We start from the raw sequence: 21,170 nt of genomic DNA, 5'->3' as shown, positions 1-21,170 counted from the left end.
TAAATTTTATTATTCATTTTTAATGGGAAGAAGTTAAACTCCCTCAGGAACCATAAAAGGTAGGGTTTTGATCTACCAGCTAATGGAAGGTTACTACAGAGTCATGCCTTCAGCAGTCAGATAAAGGGTACACCTTGTACTTGGATGACTAGAGAAAGGCAGAAGTTGCTTGTTATTATAATTTTTTTAATAATTCCTTCATTTTAAACAGGACTATTTCAGGGGTTCTTCCGTTGTTTGGTTTTTGGTGGTGTGGTTTCTGTTTGTTTTCTTAATTTTCATGTGCACAGCACCGGGAGGACGGGGAGATGTAAAGCCAAAAAAAAAAAAAAAAAAAAAAAAGAACATGCTTTACCTGAGATAGAATCACAGCACCTGACGAGAGTTTAAAGACGATGGTTTTCCCTGGCTGTTCTGTTCGAAAAGTTACCTCAGTCTTCAAGGAAAAAGCACAAACGCCTCCGGACTCGCCCTGCAACGCAGCAGCAACCGAGCGGGTGTTTGTCCCAAGTAAAGCCTGCTTGAGACGAAGTGAAGAAGGTGGCTTCGAGAAAGGAAACATTTATTAAAGTCTTCTTGTCGACGCGTTACAAGAGTGCCACCTATGGCGAGTAGGTACTCAAAGATTAAAAAGAAAAAACCAAACAAACACAAAAACCCCCACCACACCACGATATTCTACACTAAAAGGTCCAGAAAATCGTTGGTAAAAGAGGAAAGCGCCCGCACGCAGCACACAGAGCGCGGCCGGCGGGTCTCGAACGCGCCACGGCCCGTCCTGAGGGCGCTGGAACGTTCTGGGCTGCGGCGGCGCGCGCGTCCCTCCCCTCAGGTGCGTGACGGCGCGAGGGCGGCTCCCCGCGCGCCGCGCACAGTAACGGACGCGGCCGGAAACGGCCGAGCCCACAGGTGCCTTTGCCGCCGCTCGGGCGACCCCTGCTGGCCGGGGCAGCCACACCGCGGGGACAAGACCGCGCTCCGGCCTCACGGGAACTCTCCTCAGGCGGGAACTCTCCTCACAGCGGGGACTCTCCACACACCGGGGACTCTCCTCACACCGGGGACTCTCCTCAGGCGGGAACTCTCCTCACAGCGGGGACTCTCCTCACACCGGGGACTCTCCTCAGGCGGGAACTCTCCTCACAGCGGGGACTCTCCCCACACCGGGGCCGTTCCCGCTGCTGGGGGACAGGACCCCACGCAGCCCCACGCAGACACCTCGAAGCTTTGACAGGGATCTTGCGAGGCGCTGCCTTAGTCTTCAACAGAAAGAGATTTTATTCCTTCTCCCTGCAGCTTGGTCACCTTTTCCCCCACACCCTGCCCTGTCTGCACCTTTTTTTCTCCTTAGAAGCACACAACCTCAGTTGTGTGCAAAAAAGGCCACAGAGCATCTTTACCATTTCAGTCCTTTTATTGGAGAGACTGTTATCTTGCCTTCTCTCTAACAGGATGTCTCCCTGCAGAGGAGACAGGTCGCTGGCACAAGGGAGAAAATAAAGTACAATTCCTGTCCTTCCCCTTTCTGGCAGCATAAAGATTTCAGCAGAAACCAAAAACTGCACCTCCCTAAAGCAGCAGTGGGTTAAGTAACACTGGAATAGCAGCATCTGACTTAACGTCCTTCCTAACAATCAATTTAAGACTAGTTCTAGTAAACTAAAGAAATATCATGCTCCTTACTAGGCACAAATTTAACTTTTAAAACTAATATTTTTAAGGCAACAGTGAAAATACTCAGTGTTCCGTTTTAGCAAATGCAACCATTCGAGAATTAATGCTGACAAAAAAGCTCACCATTAATCAGAAGAAAAGTCCATTTATATGCCTTTAGAGTTTAGAATAATCTTCTGAAAATGAAGTATTCAATTTGGAGTCAACTTTTAATTGAGAGGAAAGCTCAGGTTGACTAAAAATTTTAAAGCTTCATGTGGGAAAGTGGTATTCAACTTTTTTAAAAAGACATTGTAAAGATAACACGGCCTTTATAGACTTTTGTTGAAGTGTCTCACCCTCCAACAGAAACAATAGTATTACAGTTTGACCTTTTTCCATTTTATTAACACAAAATCATGTAGAGAGTGAAGACAAAGACAGGAACATATGCATGTACTCAGGACATGGAAAACTCACTGCACAAACGGGAATGACCTTCCTTGCTGTGACCTGGCCAACTCCTTTTCCTCCCACCTTCGGTACGAACACCCTGCGACAGACTTTCCGCTACAAGCCCTATCTTACAAACCCGCAGCAATTCCTTAAAAAACCCTACAGCTCCGTTACCAAAAGGAGCTCGGCCTGCGTTCAGAACTGCATCTGCTATTAAGAAAACGGAACCAGATCACTTGAATGCCCGAGTCCCCTGCTAACTGTAGAACAGCAGAACCTTTCTCTTTCGTATCATACAACATCTTTAAAACAAAGGAAAAACATTTACACGGTATGTGCATACACCCTAATGTTAATGCATGTATATTCATTTTTACATAGGTTCAATGAAAATCCATTCTATAAGCAACAGAAGTAACCCCATGGTTATTTCTGACCACATAAATACATCAGTTGCAGGGATCGCTTGCAGTTACAGATCTTCTTGCAGAAACTTTGATAGTGCTGCTTGTATAGTCAGTTGGTCCAGTGGCTTCAGAACACGCACAGGGACAGGTAAAAAGAGGCAAGATCTTTACAGGCCAGTAGCTGAGCTTGCTGCATAGCAAGGCCAATGTACAGTATGACATCTGCAGTAATAATACCAATAAATTAGATTAAAACAATTCATATATACTTCCCAAAGTATGGAAGCCAGAATTCACAAAAATCAGAAAACACTATTCTATTCAGATTGCATGGTGACAAACAAGAAGGTGTTTGCCACAGTAGAGAATCAACGCACTTTCAATATCCAGTATTATTAGTAGGTTGTGGCACGCTGATATTTAATTGCCATGCAAGGATAACATCCTCAGACATTTTCCTGGGATCTGTCTTGATTATCAGTCAGAGCGCAGACGGAGATCCACATCAGAAGTCAGTTACTTTGCCATTTCTTCACTTGGGAAGAGCTGAAAGTGGTCGGTTGCTTTATTCCAAGAAATGGCAGACATTTCAGTTTGGTTAGCCATGCGGTTGTGTTGTAAATAGGATTAATCACAGATTTATGACATCCACATTTTTGCAAAAGAGAGCAGGTAGTTTATTTCTGGTTTTAATACTTCCCTTTGGTCAAAGGGGGCATACCAAGAAGCATGGTCTGAAAGCAAAGTATCACAATCTTAAAATGAAGCTCCAGGTCAGCTCTCCAAACAAACTTAGAATCACTAGAACAGAGCTCTACCTTCCATCCACTTAATAAGTACAAAACTCACAAGAATACTCTGAGCACACCAGCAAGAGCAAGAACTACTTTATGGAATGATTCATGAGACCAGCCTCACCAAACAAAAAGCCTGAGTTTCACAAGCCTAAACAATAACATCATTTTTTTTTTTTCATTACAAAAGGGTAAACTTAAACGTAAGTGGATAGTCTACAGATTAATTTAAAAAAAAAAAAAAGTTGAGCAAGTGACTATTCAGTGTTTCACACACAACTCAACTCAATAATTCATAAGTTTTGACCGGGCAATCAGTCAGACAGACGATTAAAACAGGACTCCAAACTGAAAAAACACTGCACGTGTAATAAAGCTGGTTTCAAACCGGCATTTCTAACTCCACTGGCCTCAATGTATTCTTACAGTAGTTCCAGTTGTCCAACGCGAGTTACAGGCTGCTGTTCCACAGTTAGCACCACTCTTCTCTGGGGAAAACATCCTTCAGGCTTTCAGGTTACTCCTCTTTTGTTCCAGAAAACTTGAGAGTGAAGAGCTGACAAGTCTGTCCAACGTCCTTAGTTCTCTAGACTGCGTTCCTGGGTGTGCCATTGTGAGTCACTGCTTTCATATTTGAGGCGCTTGGTTGATGGTTGCATATTCTGTGGGAGGCAACACCTACTTCAAAGACTTCATGAATGGCTTTGCGGAAGCAATGAAAATTGTAGTCTATCAGACCTGTCGAGAGGAGAGGGAAGAGAGAGGAAAAACTGTGATCAGCTTGGTACATTTACATAATCAACAGAGCTTAAAAATAAATATAAAAAGTTTCACTTAACCAAGAGCTATTTTGCTACTTATTTTAGTATGAATTTGGATTCAGAAGATTTAACAATGTTTTACTCATGCCAGTATTTGTTTAGACTGTCTCAGTTTTTAGAAAACAAAGGTACTCATGTGGAATGCGAGGTGTATAATCACAATTAAACAGCAGGTGAGAGGACAACAAAATTCCCCCCAGAAGAAATTAAACAAATTTAGCTACACAAAAATCAAGGTGACTTGTAAAGTCATAATGATATTTTATAGTTGATAAAAAACATTAGATAAAAGCCGTTCATGGGGGAAGTCCTTACCTTTGCGCTCAAAACTCTCTTCTCTAAGAATGCAAACTAATGCCAAAAACTTTGTTACTTCTTTTAAGTACAGGACCGTTGTGTTATTGAGCTTGATAATTGCCATTGACTCTTTATCATAAGCACTTCCAGTGCCATCTTCCTTTAACCTAAAAAAGTATGAGTTAACCCCAGATATAATCAAGTAGGCATGCAGAGGTAACTTCAATACCTGTGAAATGCAGTGTTCATCACTTACCCATATATACAGGAGACATCTATCACTACATCAATCATGTCACAGCACAACTCATATGACTGCATGTCCACAGGGGAACTGTCTGTTGCAATGTAGATTTTGCTGACTACATCGAAGAGAAAAGCCTTTTCAATGCCTGAATTCTTCAGGAAGAGAAGGAACTTGGATGAATTTTTAAAATAACTGCATTTTAAAAATCTCAAGTAGAATTCATACACTACTCCATCCTTGTCTCTAGGGTGATATTTTATTTGACTTAAAGCATACAGCAGCATATTTCTATGTTACAAATTCTAAGAGATGTTACAAATTCTATGTTACAAATTCTAAGAGCAAATGCTAAAAGAATAAGGGCAAAAGTCTCACAGGCCACATGAAGTAGATAGTTTAGTTCGAGGCCAAGTTCAAATTGTGAAAAGTCTCTTGCCAGTACAACTACATTAGGCTAAACACCTTAGCAGACTAATTAGTATGTTGTGCTAGCAGAAAAGTTCGGTATCAACAGTTATAACCACCCAAACTATGCTTTGTCAGTATTTAGAGACTCACAAAGCACGCACCAGTACGATTTAGCTGTGGTAAAGAGCTTCTAATGCAGACAACTAGGCCAGCAGAATGCACCAACACAAGAGCCACCCAGACCTCCCGAAGGCACATCTGGCCAGCGTTCATTAGCAGAGGGACTCGCTTTACCATTCCGGGTACTTCGCTCAAAGTTTTGTTAGATTAGCACTTACTGATATAAAGATATTTAGTAGATTTTCCAGCGTTGGCAGTTGCGGAATGAGCTTCTGGACCACTTTACTGAAGGCTTCAAATATTGAATGGTCATAGATACTGGTCAAATAAAAGCTGAGATGAGGATGGAGGGAAAAGAAAAGAGAACAAAGATTCAAGTGTATTTCAGAATTGCAATAGAAATGTTTAAGCTATGTTTTCTAACATTCAGGCCTGATGGTTTAGCTGGGATGCCTTTATCACAAATACACCTGTCCACTGCACCAAGAATCTAATTTCTGAGCGACTGGAGTAAACACAAAACAGACTTCCCCCAGCCCCGAGAGATGGGAGAGCAAAGAAAAAAATGTGAGCATGCTTTCACAATACAGCCTACAGAACGCTTAGCACAAAGGTCTCTCTGGGCAGACCTTGTTACGGCCTTTCTGGACTTAAAAGGGGCAGATAAGAAAGATGGGGACAGACTTTTGAGTAGGGCCTGTTGCGACAGGACAAGGGGGATTTTTTTTTTTTTTTTTACAGTGAGGGTGGTAAAACACTGGAACACATTGCCCAGAGAGGTGGTAGATGCCCTGTCCCTGGAAACTTTTAAGGCCAGGCTGGACGGGGCTCTGAGCAACCTGAGCTGGTGCAGATGTCCCTGCTCATGACAGGGGGGGCACTGGGGGAGCTGGGAAGGTCCCTCCAACCCAGAATATTCTGTGACTCTATGGCTAGATTTCCAGTCCTGTTCCTGCCTTCCACTTTGTTCACACTGAGAGATACCTGCAATACTTAAAGGCTCCACAAGACTCAAAATAGCAGTAAAACCAGAGTAAAGATAGCTCGTTTTAAAGGTGTCTGTAAAAGACACTTGGATAAAGACACTATGGATACCAGCAACAGTAGAATCACACACATATGCCAGAATCTTTAACTCACCTAAGGTGAAGTTTTTCAAGCCCAGCATCCGTAAGGTCATCATTAGCCCTCTGATGAATATCCCTCTGAGTTTCTATCTTATGGTCATCCGATAAACCATCAACTTTATGAATAAAAACTTCAAAGTTCATTTCTGGGTTGACCTTGTAGGCTTTTGAAACTGTAATGTGGAGTCTTGTTAAAGCTTCCATGTAGTCATCCTGTAAATCAGTTTTGGCAGGAATGAATGAGAAGGGTTTATCTATGGTAACTATTCCATTCTGCACAAGGACAAAATATTGCGGTGCAAGAACTTCACTTCTGTAACTAGAGAGAAGTATGAGAGAAGAGAACACCTTGGAGCGTCAGAAACCCAAGTAGCTCAGATTCTGTTAGGGAAGTTAAGTTGCGTTAACTATACAAGGCTCAGCTACACAAAACCAGGCTTCAAAGGCAGATTACACTTCAGCAAAAGGTGGCAAGATCTCCAAGACAGTCCTAATAACCAGATAATCTCCAACGGTGCAATTCCTAAGTTCATTAAAAGCTACCACATACCCCATAGCACCAGTACTTTAAACTGAGGTTTGAACTGTACTGTTATTAACTGAACTCCACAGCAGTCACCAGCAGGAAGGAGGGGTAATCCAGAGCATCTAGCACAGCAGGTTCTCATATTATTGCAGAAAAGGTTGGTTCAGGGTACTTGCCCCTCTCCACTCTCTCCACCAGGAACACACATTCCAGTCAGGTCACAAAACTAAAACCACGCACCACAAGTTAGGTTGCCAATACATCCTTTGATACACAACAGATGTTTTACAAGCTTATCTAAAAATATAAATTATTAGCTTCTTGATCATTCCTCTCATGTGCCAAGCGAAAAGAAAACTTCCTTATGATTATTAGTGATTTGTATTTACCTGGGCATCAATAACATATATTAGAGCACCTGTTCCTCTGAAGATCATCTCATAATCAAATGTTGGATCAAAAAAGTCCATCTGTCCAGGAAAATCCCATATTTGGAAATTCACAAATGAGCTGTTGGAAATATCGTCTTTGTAGATCTTGTTGGTACTTTCCAAGAACAGAGTCTCATTGGGAGACATTTTGTGAAACACCACCTGTTAAAAGAATACAAATAATAGCCTTGACTTTACCTTATTAGAAGATATTGGTAAAAATTCTGTGACTTTAATCTTACAAATAGGTTTGTCCATCCTATTCTGGTATAAAGTCACTGTGCTAATTAAACAAGCACAAGCTTCTAAGAACTGTTCCTTTCTAGTCTGAGAAATTCCTAAAGGCAACTTCACTTTTAGTCTGTTGCCAAGTGTTATGACACAATATAATCAACCTGTTCCTAAACTACAATAACAGTGTAAAAAATAACATTTCCCAGATGACCAAATGGTAATCCCAACAAGTGACAAGCATGACTGCCACAACATCTCAAGGTCTAATGATCAAATATAACCTGCCACTGCAAGACACCTTCTTGGGTACATTGTAGCAATACCTACAGACTGCAAGGAGAAAATCTAAGGCAAAAATTGCTAGTTGCTGAGAAAGTAACCGATCTAGGACAGCTTCACTTTCTTTGACACTTTGTCTGCAAATGTGAATAACTGAGAAATATACATCCTTTTCCTCAGAAGCGAAACAACCACGAGAGCCAAAACTTTTCTAAGAATCTTCACAGTGACCCAAAGGGAAGAGTCCTTAACTGGGTTGTCGCCGGTCACCACTCAATCTGCTACTCAAGTTATACCAGTACGGAAAATCCAATTGTCCAAAAGGAAAAAAAAAAAAAAATAGTTTCTCCAGGGACACTGTTGAAGAGAAACTTCCTGAGACTCCAAGAGCATCTCCAATTATTACCACAGTTAGTTCGCTCAGGCAGCAGCACAATGAGCTCCCAGGTAACAGAACCACAGCTTCTAATTCCCAAGCCACATCAGCAACTGATCGGCACAAGATAAATTTTATGTCCTCTTATTTCATACTCAACATCGCACTGTTCCTTTCCTGTACAACTACTTGAATGGGTCCTCAGAGAGCTGGTACTATCAACCTTGGTCATTAAAAAAAGTCCAAAAGCTACATCTATAAAGTGACTTGTAAAGTCTTAAAATCTAGCTGCAATTTGGAGTTACTGCTTCCCTCTAGCTTTAAGGATCAGTTTTTTCAGCTGTGGATAATACAATAAAATCTCTAATGAGAGTCCAGTGAGTGCTGTTCATACAACTGCAGACTTGGAAAAAGACTTTCAGTGCAATCACTGCATTTGCACATACCGTGGGGGCATTAGGCCTAAATAACAGGGAATAACTGGAGAGATGGAAAAGCAATGACAGCCCAGTCTGCCACTGTGTTTCAGAATAACACTATAGAAAAAATTTCTCACTAACAGATACGGCACCTTTTGCAAACCATGTCTAAAGAAAGGCAAGCCCACAGCAAAATATATGAGACTTCAGAGAGTTTAGAACCCATTGGTCCAGTACAGTCTATGGATTACCGAGTAGTCTACGTAAGATGGCTAAAAGCAGCAGATTCATACCTGCTAAACTGGTATGTCAAAAAAGGCTTCTCTGCATAAAACCTTTACAGAAATAATAGAATCATAGAATCCCAGCTTGGAAGGGACCACAAGTATCACCTGGTGTGACCTTTCTTGGCAAAAGCCTGGTCTAGACAAGCTGGCCCAGCACCCTGTGCAGCTGAATCTTGAACATGTCCAATGTTGGAGGATCCACCACTTCCCCAGGGAGATTGTTCCAATGGCTGATCGTTCTCATTGGGAAAAATTTCCCTCTTGTGTCCACTCGGAATCTCCCCAGGACCTCTGAAGGATTCCGTGCTTGCATTTTAAGTTTGAAGGCCCTAAGTCTAGAGCTTGAGAACCACCACATTTCCTTAGTAACACCTTCCCATAAAAACATCACCTAAAAACTTCCTAACAGGAACGGCAAATACAAAACTTGCACTTAGGAACAAGATTCATTCTTAGCGCTACACTTCTCTTGAGCTACATAACAAGTGAAAACAGTCAGTTTTGTCTTATTTTTATTAGGAAACACCAGCAACTTCATGAACCTACCAACAAACCTACAGTATCAAAACAGTTTCACTTCCTCTTTGACTGTCATTTGCCTGGTTGTACTACAGGAAACCAGAAGCTGCCTTTCTGCTCATAGAAAAGCAGAAGCATCTTTCAAAGGATCAAAAGGCAGAACAGCTCAAGTCTTCTCCAGCCCCACATGCCTGCTGGGCACCACACACCTGTCCCGCTTCCGCATCCATAAGAAAACACCTCATGATAAATTTCACACCACTACCTTCACTTTTTATTTTTGAAGCCTTAAAGTGAAGAACTACAAAGGCCACAACCTACACTACACAACCTTCCTCTCGGAGTCCGTTCTGGGAAGTGTCTTTAAGCAGGAGCCTCCCATCGCTCCAACTTCGCCCACGTTAAAAAGCAGAAACTGCCCCAACAGGAACACGGAAAGGAGAAAGAGCTCAGCGCTGGAGAGGCGGCGTGGCAGGCGGGGAGGGAGCCGCCGGCTGCCCCTCACCTTCTGGATGGAGGACTTGCCGCTGCGCCGCAGCCCCATGAGCAGGATCCGCGGCTTGGAGTCCGCCCCGCCCGCGCCGCCGCCCGGCCCGCCCGCGCCGCCGCCGGGCCCTGGGCCTCCCTCCAGCTCCGCCTCCTCCTCTTCCTCCCCGTAGCCGAAGTCCTTGGGGAACGAGTCCGCAGCCCCGAAGCTGCTCCCCACCAACGCCGGCTCCTCGGCCGTGCCCGCTGCGCCCGCCCCGCCGAACTGCAGCGCCATGTCCGCCCGCGCCCGCCGCCACCAGCGCCCGGCCCGGGCCTCCTCTGCGCGGCCAACGCAGCCCGACAGCACACAGCCCGCCCCGGATTGGCTGGCGCCGAGCTCCGCGGCGCCGATTGGCTGAGGGCGGCAGCGGGGTAGTGTGGCTCCGGTCAGACGACACGAGTCACCTGACGGCGCCGCCGCACGTGAGCCGGAGGGGCGGGGCCGGGCCGGGCGCGCCCGCTCGAGGAGCCGCCGCGCGGTCCGAGCGATCGTCACCCGCGAAACCGGGTCCCTCCCGTTCATTAACGAGTCCTCGGTTTTCTACGGGCATCATTTCTACACCCAGGAAGTTTTAGCAAAGACTTATTCCATTATAACCCTAATTTAAGGCTCAGAAGACTTATTCCATTATAACCCTAATTTAAGGCTCAGAAGACCAAACTCTTTTCAGAGAAGAGTTACAACAAGCGCCCTCACCCCCAACGTCTCACCACGGAGCCCTTGTGGCCACCTCAGCCGAGCAGCTCACCTGGTGCTGGTTCTTCAGCAGCATTTGTCTCGGTCGTCCTCCACTCCTATTGCCGTACGATGCATTATCTACAGCATTATACTCTCCTTATTTCTACATACTGCAATTTAATGCTAGGTATATGTTCTAACTCAGAAGTCAGCTTTCTTCTCTGTTGCAGAGGGTGGAGCATTTTCATTTGTTGGTCGGTTTGGGTATGTTTGTGGAGTCCCCCCCAGGTTTTTCTGGGTTTTTTTGTTGCTCTAAAGATTTAACACAGTATTTTCCACTCACTTAGCTCTCTTCTGGTCTCTTTAGATCAATAATAGGTCCAGTTTCTGAAACAGGATCAGACACACGAACCGTGTGGAAATAGGTACAGCACATACAAATTAAAGAGTCAAAGTTCAGGTGGTTCTGCATCTCCAACATCGTGCTACGTCCATCACTCAACTCTACTCACTCCTTTTGTGTCGCCCTGAGCAGACAGTTCCAACAGAAGCCTAACAGCGCTGAGTACCAACTTGGAACATACCTTGGGGGTCCTGCTTTAGTTTACGGTGGGTCCATCTGTGTCATGTCACCCCTTCCAGTTAAAAACAAGATGGAGATCCGTAGCTTAGCAGGACCATTGACCAGGATGTGAAATACTCAAAGTTGGCAGGCACAGTTATCTGCAAGTTAACTATAACCAGCACCTTTTCTTAAACACAGAAAGCAAGAAAGTTGGCCAGTATGCTTAAACTCATCAGTTGCTGCTGCAGCTGCACAAAAATAGCTATACACTCACAATACTGCCTTTTTTCTTCAAGATGAGGTAACAAATTAGACATGCCGAGTTCACAAACACACAAAGAAAAAGACTGCGGTTCTCAGGAAGCCCTTTATTAAGTGAAGGCATTAAAGGAGAAACTACTGTTATTCACCAAGCTTCTCATCTTGAGGTGGTTCATACTGAGCCAGCTGTGGATTTAAAGAGAGGAATTTAGTTAGCTGCAACATTTCAGAGACACTTTCTACATTAAGAAATGTAGGAAAATATTTAGTCTGGAAGTGTTCCATCTACTTTGAGCATTTTAATCCATCACTGATATTTATGCAGGTCCATTTTCAAGTCAGGCAACAAAATAACCCTTCCCTCAAAACGTCCATTTGTCACGTTGTATAATCATGTGGCTATAACAAGGGGGGCGCTTTTTAGATGCACTTTCAAGCATGTAAGTCTTGCCCTTAATCTTTCCCATTTCTTGTTCTAGGTCTCACTAAGTACTTTCCATCACAAACAGCAGCTGATAATAACCACTGCTTTGTAAGCTTCTATTTCACTGAAATATGATTAAATGAAACAGTCACTCATAGCGACAGTACCCAAACTAACATTTCCTGTAATCATTCCAGCTTTCATTATGCCTTCTGGAGAGTATGACCTAGGCAACAATGCAATAAAGTACGACCTGTGTTTATAAAGTTATTTCCAAAGAAACGTATGAAGGTGTTTACTTGACTTCAGTTACATTAAAGGTAAGCTCGAGCTTCCAAAGTTCAAGCATTAGGACTGAGTTTCTGAAATAAGCCAGTCCAGTTTCCTCAACTAAGATTCTTCCTCTCTCATGCAAATTGCAGACTAGGTTAAAAATAAAGTACATTGAAAAATTAAAATATCCATGTGTTTCTCATAGCAACACTAAATTACAGCAATCACTACACCACTAAAAAAGAACAACTAAAATAGCATTTGGTCGTTCTTGTAGATTTTACCACAAGAGATGGCCAGTGTACAATATCAAGTCAGTTTTCTTTTCCACAAAGGGCCAAACTATTGACTCCCTGCCCCTTGCTCCACCCAAATACCTGACGTTCTGACCATTAAATGTAAGGAAAATAACAGATCTTCACAGGTGAATGCAACAGAAGAACACCACCTATTCGGACAGGAATCAAGTTACCAATAAATGCACTGTTAAAGGCACGGATTTTATGCTAGACGACTGCTGAAAAAAAAAATTAAAAAGCTAAATGGTAGTGTTCTCCCTGCATTCTGCCTACGTGAACTTCTGCGGTTCAGAATGACAGGCAGAGGATGGTAGGGGAAAGAAAGGGAAAAAACCAAAAACATTAATTCTGGAAAGCATGTGAAGTAAGAGGTATCATTTGAAGGCTGAAGAACGTGAAAGCACAAATAAATCCATGGTTATGGAAAGGGTTACTTTCCTGGAACAAGTTTTGACTTGTTTAAAAGATTTTTCTTTAAATGAAGACCCAGGTTACTCTGCTTTCATGCGTCTACTTACTATCAGTTGCATTTTTAAGTCGGCTACGCCAAGTGAACTGCTGGTCTATTGCTACTCTCCCTAAAATTCTGCTCTTTGCCATATTTCCTAGTAAGAAATAACAAATGTAGCTGTAAGGACTCACAGTGTGTAACAGAGAGGGAGGAGAATTACTAGGACAGCCTGAGGGCACTCTGGATGAGAAATACAACAGGGTAGTGCCCAGGAATCCCTTCTCCCAGAACTAAGGTGGGGTGGTTGTCTCCCACTAAAAAACTCATTGGGATGTTCATGTATAACAACCACCATCCTCTTCCAACAAATGCATGAAAACCTGCGGCGGCACATAAGCTACCAGCTCAGTAAGGTTTGCAATGGTTTCCTTCTCCAGTGTCAGGTTTACAGTCAGTGCCTTCTGGTAAGGGGCAGCTTAAGAGGAGTATCAGGGTCATTTTAGCCAAAAAATGCAAATTCCTGATCCGTGTGGATGCGAGTGCCTGCCCTGGTAACATCCTGCACATGCAAGGCTGTGCCAGGTCACACAAACTAATATACGATATTGCTCCCTCAGTTTGCCTTTCGAAAGCCTTTATAGGAGATAGCTTTTTTCTTTTTCAAAGCACTTCTGGAAGTATAAGCTACATAATAACAAGCAACTTAAACACATCCAACAGGACCGAATGAAGACATGGATTAGCCTCGCTAAGATATACTTGCACTAAATAAATAAAGTCCCTAGTTTAGAATACTAGTCTATGCTATAGAATATAAGAAGTGTCCCATCAAAAAAAAAAGGAATCTTTACTACAATGAATTCTGTCAGCGTTCCTCAGCCACATGGCTAAGCAATGCAATAACATTTATCAGTTACAATAACGAAAGTAGCTGTATTCTAAGTATTAAAGTACTCTTCTTGTTGTGCAATATGGAACTACCGAGGAACATTAAGCAGACTTTTACCTTGGTTTTCAGTTTTTTATTTTCTTCCAACACAGCTTCGTATTTTTCTTTCATCTCTGTCACTTCCAAGCGAAGTGCCTCTATTTCTGGATTCTCAGGAGTTGAAGCTCCCAGATGCTGCTTCAGAAAGCTGATATTTACATGTTAAGTATTTCTTCAGTTAGATAGCACAACTGCATTTTAGTTTTAACACTTATGATGAAGTTAGCGCTGCAATACATGTGACTGAAATGGCATTAAACCACTTTAAGATTACTACAGTGCTTTTCATCCTATGAGATGAAGTTACAAAAGTCAGAAAGCTTTTCAAGGTCATTAGTATATTCCTGGAAAAACAAAACAAAACCCCACACCAAGGCATCAGTACACACAGGACAAATTCTCATGTTTTACTACACCCTTCTCTTCTTTTCCACTCTTAAATGCAGAAGTTTTGAAGAGTTAAAATAAATAACCAAAAAATAGAAGCAATAGCCAAAATGGGAGGTTGCTTAAAAAACAGCAAGAAAAGACATAATTTTTTTCCTTTCTTGTATTATTTAAAAAAAAAAAAAGGCAGTGTGAAGAAGGCAACTTCAGAAGTCACAGATACTGTAATTAGTCAAATCTAACGCTGCACATCTATGACATTCTGTAATGGCCTGTAACTTCATAATTGTTGGCATACTGATATGAGACTTTCTGTTAGCTTGTAAGAACGCAATTATTAGCTAAAATACATATATAAAGGCCATGTTCTCAGTGCAAGTCTCCTAAACGAGCCTCTCCAGTTCAACCACAAATCAGAAGCAGTACTGCTGTTTCACATCGAGTTTCTATGAGCAATTCACAGAGAGAAAAAGGATACTCCAGTGCACTATTTGGTTTCTCTGGCTCCTCATACAAGGCTACCAACACTGCAAACAGAAAATATTCAAAGATTGCAAGAAGTTCACAGAACTCTAAGTTTTTAAAATGTATCACAGTCAGAGGCATACAAGTTGCATGCCATTTTTATACAACATTTTTCTGCTTAACAAGATTTTCACCTCTGTACTTCAAAATAAAGAGCAGGAGGGAACGGAGCATCCCACCCGGTAACAGCTGACAGAAGTTTTGTTGATCCCCTAACCACCATTTTTGGTTGTTCTACCACAGAACACAAAACAGCTTAGACAATTCTTGCATACTCCACACACAACCCTAGTATTGGCTTCCACGAGAAAAACTGAAATACTCTTTTGAGACTCTCCTTTCATAAACCATTGCTTACACTTAAAGTACTGCAGGACAACATCAGCACTTCCATCGGTTTCAGCATAAAAGCAAAACCTCCATCGAACGTGTACAGTTACAAAACTAAATGGCCACTGTCACAGCAGGTGACACTGCTCATCTTTATGGCTGGGGGCTCCAGCAGAGTGCCGGAAAGCTGAGGCACAAGCAGCAGTACCCTGACAGCTTCAGCAAGACTGGCTGTGCAAACACCAACTCCAAACCTGGCAAACTCATGGACATGAATACTCAGAATGTTCCCAAATGCAACCACCCCCTCTCCTCACAGGGGCACACATGGCTATAGAAGACATCAGTTTTCATAAATACTTAGATATCAGAGTAAGTTAATGAAACTAACTTTTAAATTGAATTTATTCTTTTAGTTTGAACAACCTGTTTCAGCGCGAGTAGCCAAATTCGACAGCTGTTTCCAAAGGCGTGCACAGAGAAAAGCACTTTGGCCGGGTAAGAGAGGGGAGAGGAACCGTTTCCCTGTTCCTCAGGTGTCTCAACCATTCCTGCCCCACACGCCATGAACGTGCGAACAGGACCCGGGGCCGCGTTCCCAGCGGGGGCCCTGTTCCCATGGGCTGCTCTGCCCTGTCCCCATGGGGGGATCTGCCCTGTCCCCGGGCGGGGGGCCCTGTGCTCTGTCCCCATGGGGGGCCCTGTGCTCCCGCCCCGCTTCCCGGCTCCGTCTCCATTCCAACCGCCGCTCCGAGCTTTCCGGGAGCGTTCGGCCGCCGCGCAGACTGAGGAGAAAGAGCAACCGGCTCCCCGGGCGCGGGGCCGCCGGAGAGCGCCGGGGCAGCCCGAGGGGCGGCCTCTCCACAGCCGGGCTTGGGCGCGGGGCGACCCGAGGGGAGCGGCCCCCGCCCGCAGAGACGCCCCAAGGGTCCCCCGGGCGGCACGACGCAAGCCGGGGACTTACCCTTGGTGAGCGTGTCCAGCACCCCCGACTTCTCCAGGTAGCGGCGGAACTGCTCCCGCTTGGAGTCCGCGGCCTGAGGGAGGACGCCCACACGGTCAGATCGGCGGCGCCTCCCCCTCGGCTAACGGAGCCGGCTCGTCGGACCGGGCCACCCCCCCGCCTCTCCGCCGCGGCGGCGGCCCCTGGCCTGCCCCTCCGCGCACCGGCCCGGCAGCCCGCCCGGCGGCCGCTCCCTCCTACCTTGTACTGCGCCATCTGCGCCCCGCGCGGCCCCGCGCCTGCGCGCTGCTCTTGTGCGGCGCGAGCGCTTCCCGCCGTTACCATGGCGACGGGAGCGCGGCCGCGCCCTCGGCCTGGGCCTCCGCCCGTCCCGGCGGCTCCGCTCGCCGCCCGGCGCCGCGCTCCCTTTCCCGGGCAGCCGTGGCCGTTGTCCCGCTCTGCCCCGCGCTCCTCGGCAGGTACGGCAGCGCGTTTCGGGCCCGGCGGTTCCGGGCCTCACCGGTGCCGGCCGGTGTGAGCACCCGCCCCCCAGGGCCCGACCGCTCAACCGCGGCCCTCGGGCCGGGCCCGGCGGGAAAGAGCTTCGCGTCCTCAAAAGCGCCTCTTGCCTCGGCCCGTTTTAAGGAACGGAGGCGGCTGTACCACTTTATTTTTGTGAAACGCGGTGGTACCTACCGATAAAACCTTATCACAAAAATGAAAACCAGAACCAACCAAATAACCTTGCAGCGGCGATGCTGGGGGCTTTTCACGCGTTTTCTGCACGCTCCTCTGCAGCGTCTTCGGTTTTCGCGGGAATTAAGTTCCACTTTTCTGCTGGCAAGTGACAAAATAGACTGTTTGACCCGTGGCCACACACGCAAAGTTATTAAAAATCCTCTGTCAGCCACAGAAAAAGGGATTCTTTTGTAACCTGCCTTGAACCGACAGAAATGCAAATTTGTGAGCGTCTAACTGCTAGTTTTCTATTATTTAGACAGTGGAAGCAGAGTGAAGTAAAAACCAGGCTTTTTATTACAGAGACTTTAAATACAAAACATGCATTAGCGGTTATCACCCACAGAAACTTATGCCTCAAGAAACAAAGCCATGGTAGCAGCATTAACTCAGCTAAATCGTGCTATCCGTTTGTCTAAATTCCTGTGTATTAAACAACGTTAAATTTTACAGTGTCAGCAGAATGACGTGGGTTTGTATTTGTGCACACACGCAGAGCAATACTAGAAGAACAGCTGCTGGAGGGAAATTTACAGCGCATAGTTTTAATAGCACAAATGCACATTTCTTATGTGGACAGGGCCAAAGTAACGCTGAGACTAACGTTAGAGTTCAGGGGAGAGACAGACAGACCCCGTGTTGTCCGGAAAAGGAGTGGGTTTACAGTTTGAAATACCTTTTATGTGTTTTTTGACATTGTAATTGAAAGTAGCAAGGCACCACCACCATTTTTAAAAACTATTTTTATTTATTTCTTACCATAGTAAGCTTCCTGGTTTGTGAAATCCAACATTTCTGATTAAGAAATTTCAGTGACGTGTTTTCTGATTTTTAAAAAATCACTAGCTTAGTAGCGTTATGCAAAATCTCACTTTTAAAGCTCACAGCTCATTTATAAATCATTATGCTATAATAGTGAATTTAATGGTAATAGTGTACGATAAGAGATTCACTCTGATTTTTCTGCTGAGGAAGTCAGTGGTGATACACTGAAAAAAAAAAAGCATAATGTGACTGCGGAGTCAAAGAATTAGTGATACATGTATCAAATGCTTTGTTCCTTTTGTATTTAACACAGTTCAAACAGTGGGATGTGTTTGATGTTCTGCTTTCAGTCAGCAATCAAATATCCGTTTGAATTCCTAGGGAGATTACGCAAAAACATATTTACCGATAATTAATTTCTGCTGAGGGCGCCTGTGCCATCTTTAGCCTAATTTCATTTACATTTGTAAAATATATTGTTAGACTGTAAGTTTTGTTTTCTAGCTCTTTTTTTTCCAGTTTAAATAGTATCAGCTCTGATTTTATGCCTGACTTTTCCTAATATGTGGATTTACACAATGTACGTTTCCCTTTTTAGCCGGAAGGGTAGTGTAGAAGTTTATCTGCCGAGGCCGAAGCCACCTTTCATTACACAGGAAGCAAAGAGACTGTTCAGAAGTTACTTAGCTAACATTCACCGGGCTGCACAACTTTTCCGTCTGTGCGAACCAGGTGGTTAAAGCCGGATGATGCGGCTGCTCTTACACAGGCCTGGCTGGTGTCGCAGCGTTCAGGAGGATCCCGGCGTGGATCGGCGCGGTTCGGGGCTTCCCTCGCTATATCTGCAGGTCGGTGGGGGCCCGTCTGCTGCTGGCGTTGCTGGAGAGCGACAGCCGCCGGGGCAGGGCCGGCCGGGGGCTCCCGCTTGCTTGGGATCCCGAGCTCACCTCCCCCGGGGACTCAGGGGTGTCTGGTCGGCTACAAGTCTTTGCGTCAGCGCTGTGAGGTTGGGCTTTGCTTGCGCCGAAACTGCTCTGTCTTCGGTTGCTGTTCTTTAGGAGAGAATTAGTTGAAGCTCCTGCGCTCTCAGCCGTTGCCGAGCAGTTCCAAGATGAACCGATTCTGTGTTTTCTGAAAGCAGTAACGGGATGAGCTGTGTCGGGTTGCAGCAAAGCTTGAGAAGGCGTTTCAGCAAAGCTTCTCGAAGCGATTTCTGCATTCTGAGTACCAACAAGGAAATGTTTCTTTTCAGCTTCTTTTTGAGCATCGAGTTTGCCAAGCAAGCCTTCATTATTATTTGTGCTGGTATTTTGAGTCTGATTGTCTAAAGCATTTGTAGCCGGCCTCTTCTTTGGCCATTTATTTTCCTGACTGCGACGCGCATAGTTGCTGCTGCTTTCCGTACGGTTATTTTGCACGGACTGAAACATGGGAGAATTTAGAACTGGGTAGATGGCAGCGTCAGTTTGCTTTTCCATCAGAAAGGTGTACCCACTAAGTGCAGAAGGAAGCGTTTTTTGCGGGGTGGTGGATATTCCCAAAGAAGAGTGCGGTATCACGGAGTATTTCTTAGGTTTGTTTACGTAGAAATTGTCAGGGTCGTCCTTGTGTTTATTCTGCCCACAGAGTCCCATTTTAATTTTTCGGAATCCTAGGTGGATAATTTCTAGGATATTTAAAAGCAACGATACAGTCGCTATCGACTGCATGAATAATATGAACACTGTCTTTTCCGTTGGCCTAGATACAAAGCAGTCGACTGTGTTTGGACACGGATCTCTCTGGCATTTATAAAGGGGGTCTAGATGAAAGCCATACAGAAGATACTGCCCGATCATAAACCCAACTTCCACGGCAGACCTGGTGAAGATGTGCACCACGTAAGTGCAGAGCAAAGAGCCTCGCAGGGGAGCTTTGTTTAGTTTTCTTTGATCCAATTGGCGGAGTTCCCTCTCCAGCCTTTTCCGATTTTCAGTCATTTCTAATTCGGTGCTTTCGAGTTCCACTCTTATCTGAGCTTTCTTTTTTTGCCTCTCTTTTTCCAGGGCTCTTAGTCGGTATAAAGCATGACCCATATACACCAAGGAAGGGGAGGACACGAATATAACTTGCAAGACCCAGTATCTTATGAGAGAGATGGGAAAGGCCTCATCGTAGCACACGTTTCTGCAACCAGGTTGCTCAGTGTTGCATATAAATTCTGATTGTTCATCGTTCCAAACGTCTTCAGTTGCCACTCCGAGGACAAGCATTCGAAATATGAAGAGGATAGTTAGCCAAATCTTTCCAATAATAGTGGAATGAATGTGGACCTCCTCTAAAATGCCTCCAAGGAAATTCCAGTCTCCCATTATTGTTCTGCCATCTTAACACTAAAACGTAGGAGAGAAGAAAAGTATCAAACATTGTAAAAGCTGTTGGGGAGGAGATTTTAAATTCCTTTTCAGTGTTTTCTGTTCAAATGGCATTAATTTTTGCCCTGTAAAGCAGGAGTGTTAAGAAATGAAATGGAAGTTGCAGTCTTACAGCTGCATTATTGATGCCTATAGAGAAAACTATTAAGGCAGCCTACCAAACATGAAAATACTCTTGCAAATCAGCGTACAAATATGCAAGTCAAGACATTTTTTAAAGAGAAATTTAAAATAAACAGCAAATTGAAATTAAAACATACCTTTCTTTTCAAAAATGTGTAAAATTAAAGATCTGCGGCATCCAATAGGAAGTTGTAACCCCTTCCATCTTCCGTCCGTCTGAGTAAATTTCACATTCTAAGCAGTTTATTTTGCTACAGGAACAAGTGATGGAGCACAAGCTTTGCACATTGAATTTATATTCGCTAGGGATGGAGTGAGGAGAAAATCAATCTGTTGTTCAGTCTGTTACCACTCCAAGCGTAATTTAACTGTGACCAGTGAGAGAATCTCATTTTTAAAAGCTAGAAATGAAGAATCTGCAGCTCTAAATTCCTTCAGATTATCTTCGCTTGCGCCTTTCCAGCACCTTCCAAGTTTAAACGCAGTCTCAGACAAACAGAATAAAAGAAAACATTCAGAGTAAGCTTTAGTTTGCATATCTCAGTAGCAGCAAACACTATGCTATTTTTATGCTATTTTTATTTTATGATTCGCACCTTTCATTTATTCTCCTTATGCCGCCTTATTTGTCACACTGACTGCTTTAAAACACCCCTGATCCTGGCAAGTGTTTTACACTATTTTCCCCATCCATATAATTCAGTGTTTATTTTTAGGAGCAAGTAATTATCATCCCAGTCAAAGTATTGAACATATTCAAATGTCAGTCATTCTTCTTGGCAGTGATACTCACCCACGGCCCGTAAAAATGAACCAGGCAACACAAATCCCCTTTTTGTTCCAGGCCCTCAGCTGCCCCTCGCATCCCCTCAGCAGGAAGAATACTGAGAACAGGCTACGATATTTTCCAAGCATTTAATGATCCGCACCTAATGTTCTGGGATGCATTATCTTGTGTGAAACGGTACGTCGGTCAAACAACGACTGGACAAGTCGAGAGGGAATGTGAATTTGAGCGCAAATGACAATTTTATAGCATGGATGCCGCTCTTTACCTTAGTGCAGACATTTCGCAG

General features: G+C 44.3%; 3 protein-coding genes across 3 annotated transcripts; all 3 read right to left on the bottom strand.

The window, feature by feature from the left end:
• Positions 1-1,768: 1,768 nt before the first annotated feature.
• RRAGC (Ras related GTP binding C) lies at positions 1,769-10,204 on the bottom strand. Its single transcript, XM_065650617.1, has 7 exons — positions 9,907-10,204; positions 7,246-7,449; positions 6,344-6,543; positions 5,422-5,536; positions 4,685-4,827; positions 4,447-4,595; positions 1,769-4,048 (listed from the first exon to the last, which is right to left on the bottom strand). The coding sequence occupies exons 1-7, from the start codon at positions 10,162-10,164 to the stop codon at positions 3,897-3,899; spliced, it is 1,221 nt and encodes a 406-aa protein (XP_065506689.1). The 5' UTR covers positions 10,165-10,204; the 3' UTR covers positions 1,769-3,896.
• A 1,322-nt stretch (positions 10,205-11,526) lies between these two features.
• On the bottom strand, positions 11,527-16,399 carry MYCBP (MYC binding protein). The gene is made up of 5 exons (XM_065650504.1): positions 16,316-16,399; positions 16,076-16,148; positions 14,735-14,783; positions 13,888-14,017; positions 11,527-11,620 (listed from the first exon to the last, which is right to left on the bottom strand). The coding sequence occupies exons 1-5, from the start codon at positions 16,397-16,399 to the stop codon at positions 11,576-11,578; spliced, it is 381 nt and encodes a 126-aa protein (XP_065506576.1). The 3' UTR covers positions 11,527-11,575.
• A 1,994-nt stretch (positions 16,400-18,393) lies between these two features.
• Positions 18,394-19,908, bottom strand: GJA9 (gap junction protein alpha 9). The gene has a single exon (XM_065650503.1). The coding sequence runs from the start codon at positions 19,906-19,908 to the stop codon at positions 18,394-18,396; it is 1,515 nt and encodes a 504-aa protein (XP_065506575.1).
• Positions 19,909-21,170: the final 1,262 nt, after the last annotated feature.

Source organism: Caloenas nicobarica, chromosome 23 (genome assembly GCF_036013445.1).
Source record: "Caloenas nicobarica isolate bCalNic1 chromosome 23, bCalNic1.hap1, whole genome shotgun sequence".
Lineage (NCBI taxonomy): Eukaryota > Metazoa > Chordata > Aves > Columbiformes > Columbidae > Caloenas > Caloenas nicobarica.
This window is presented reverse-complemented; position numbering and strand designations above follow the sequence as displayed.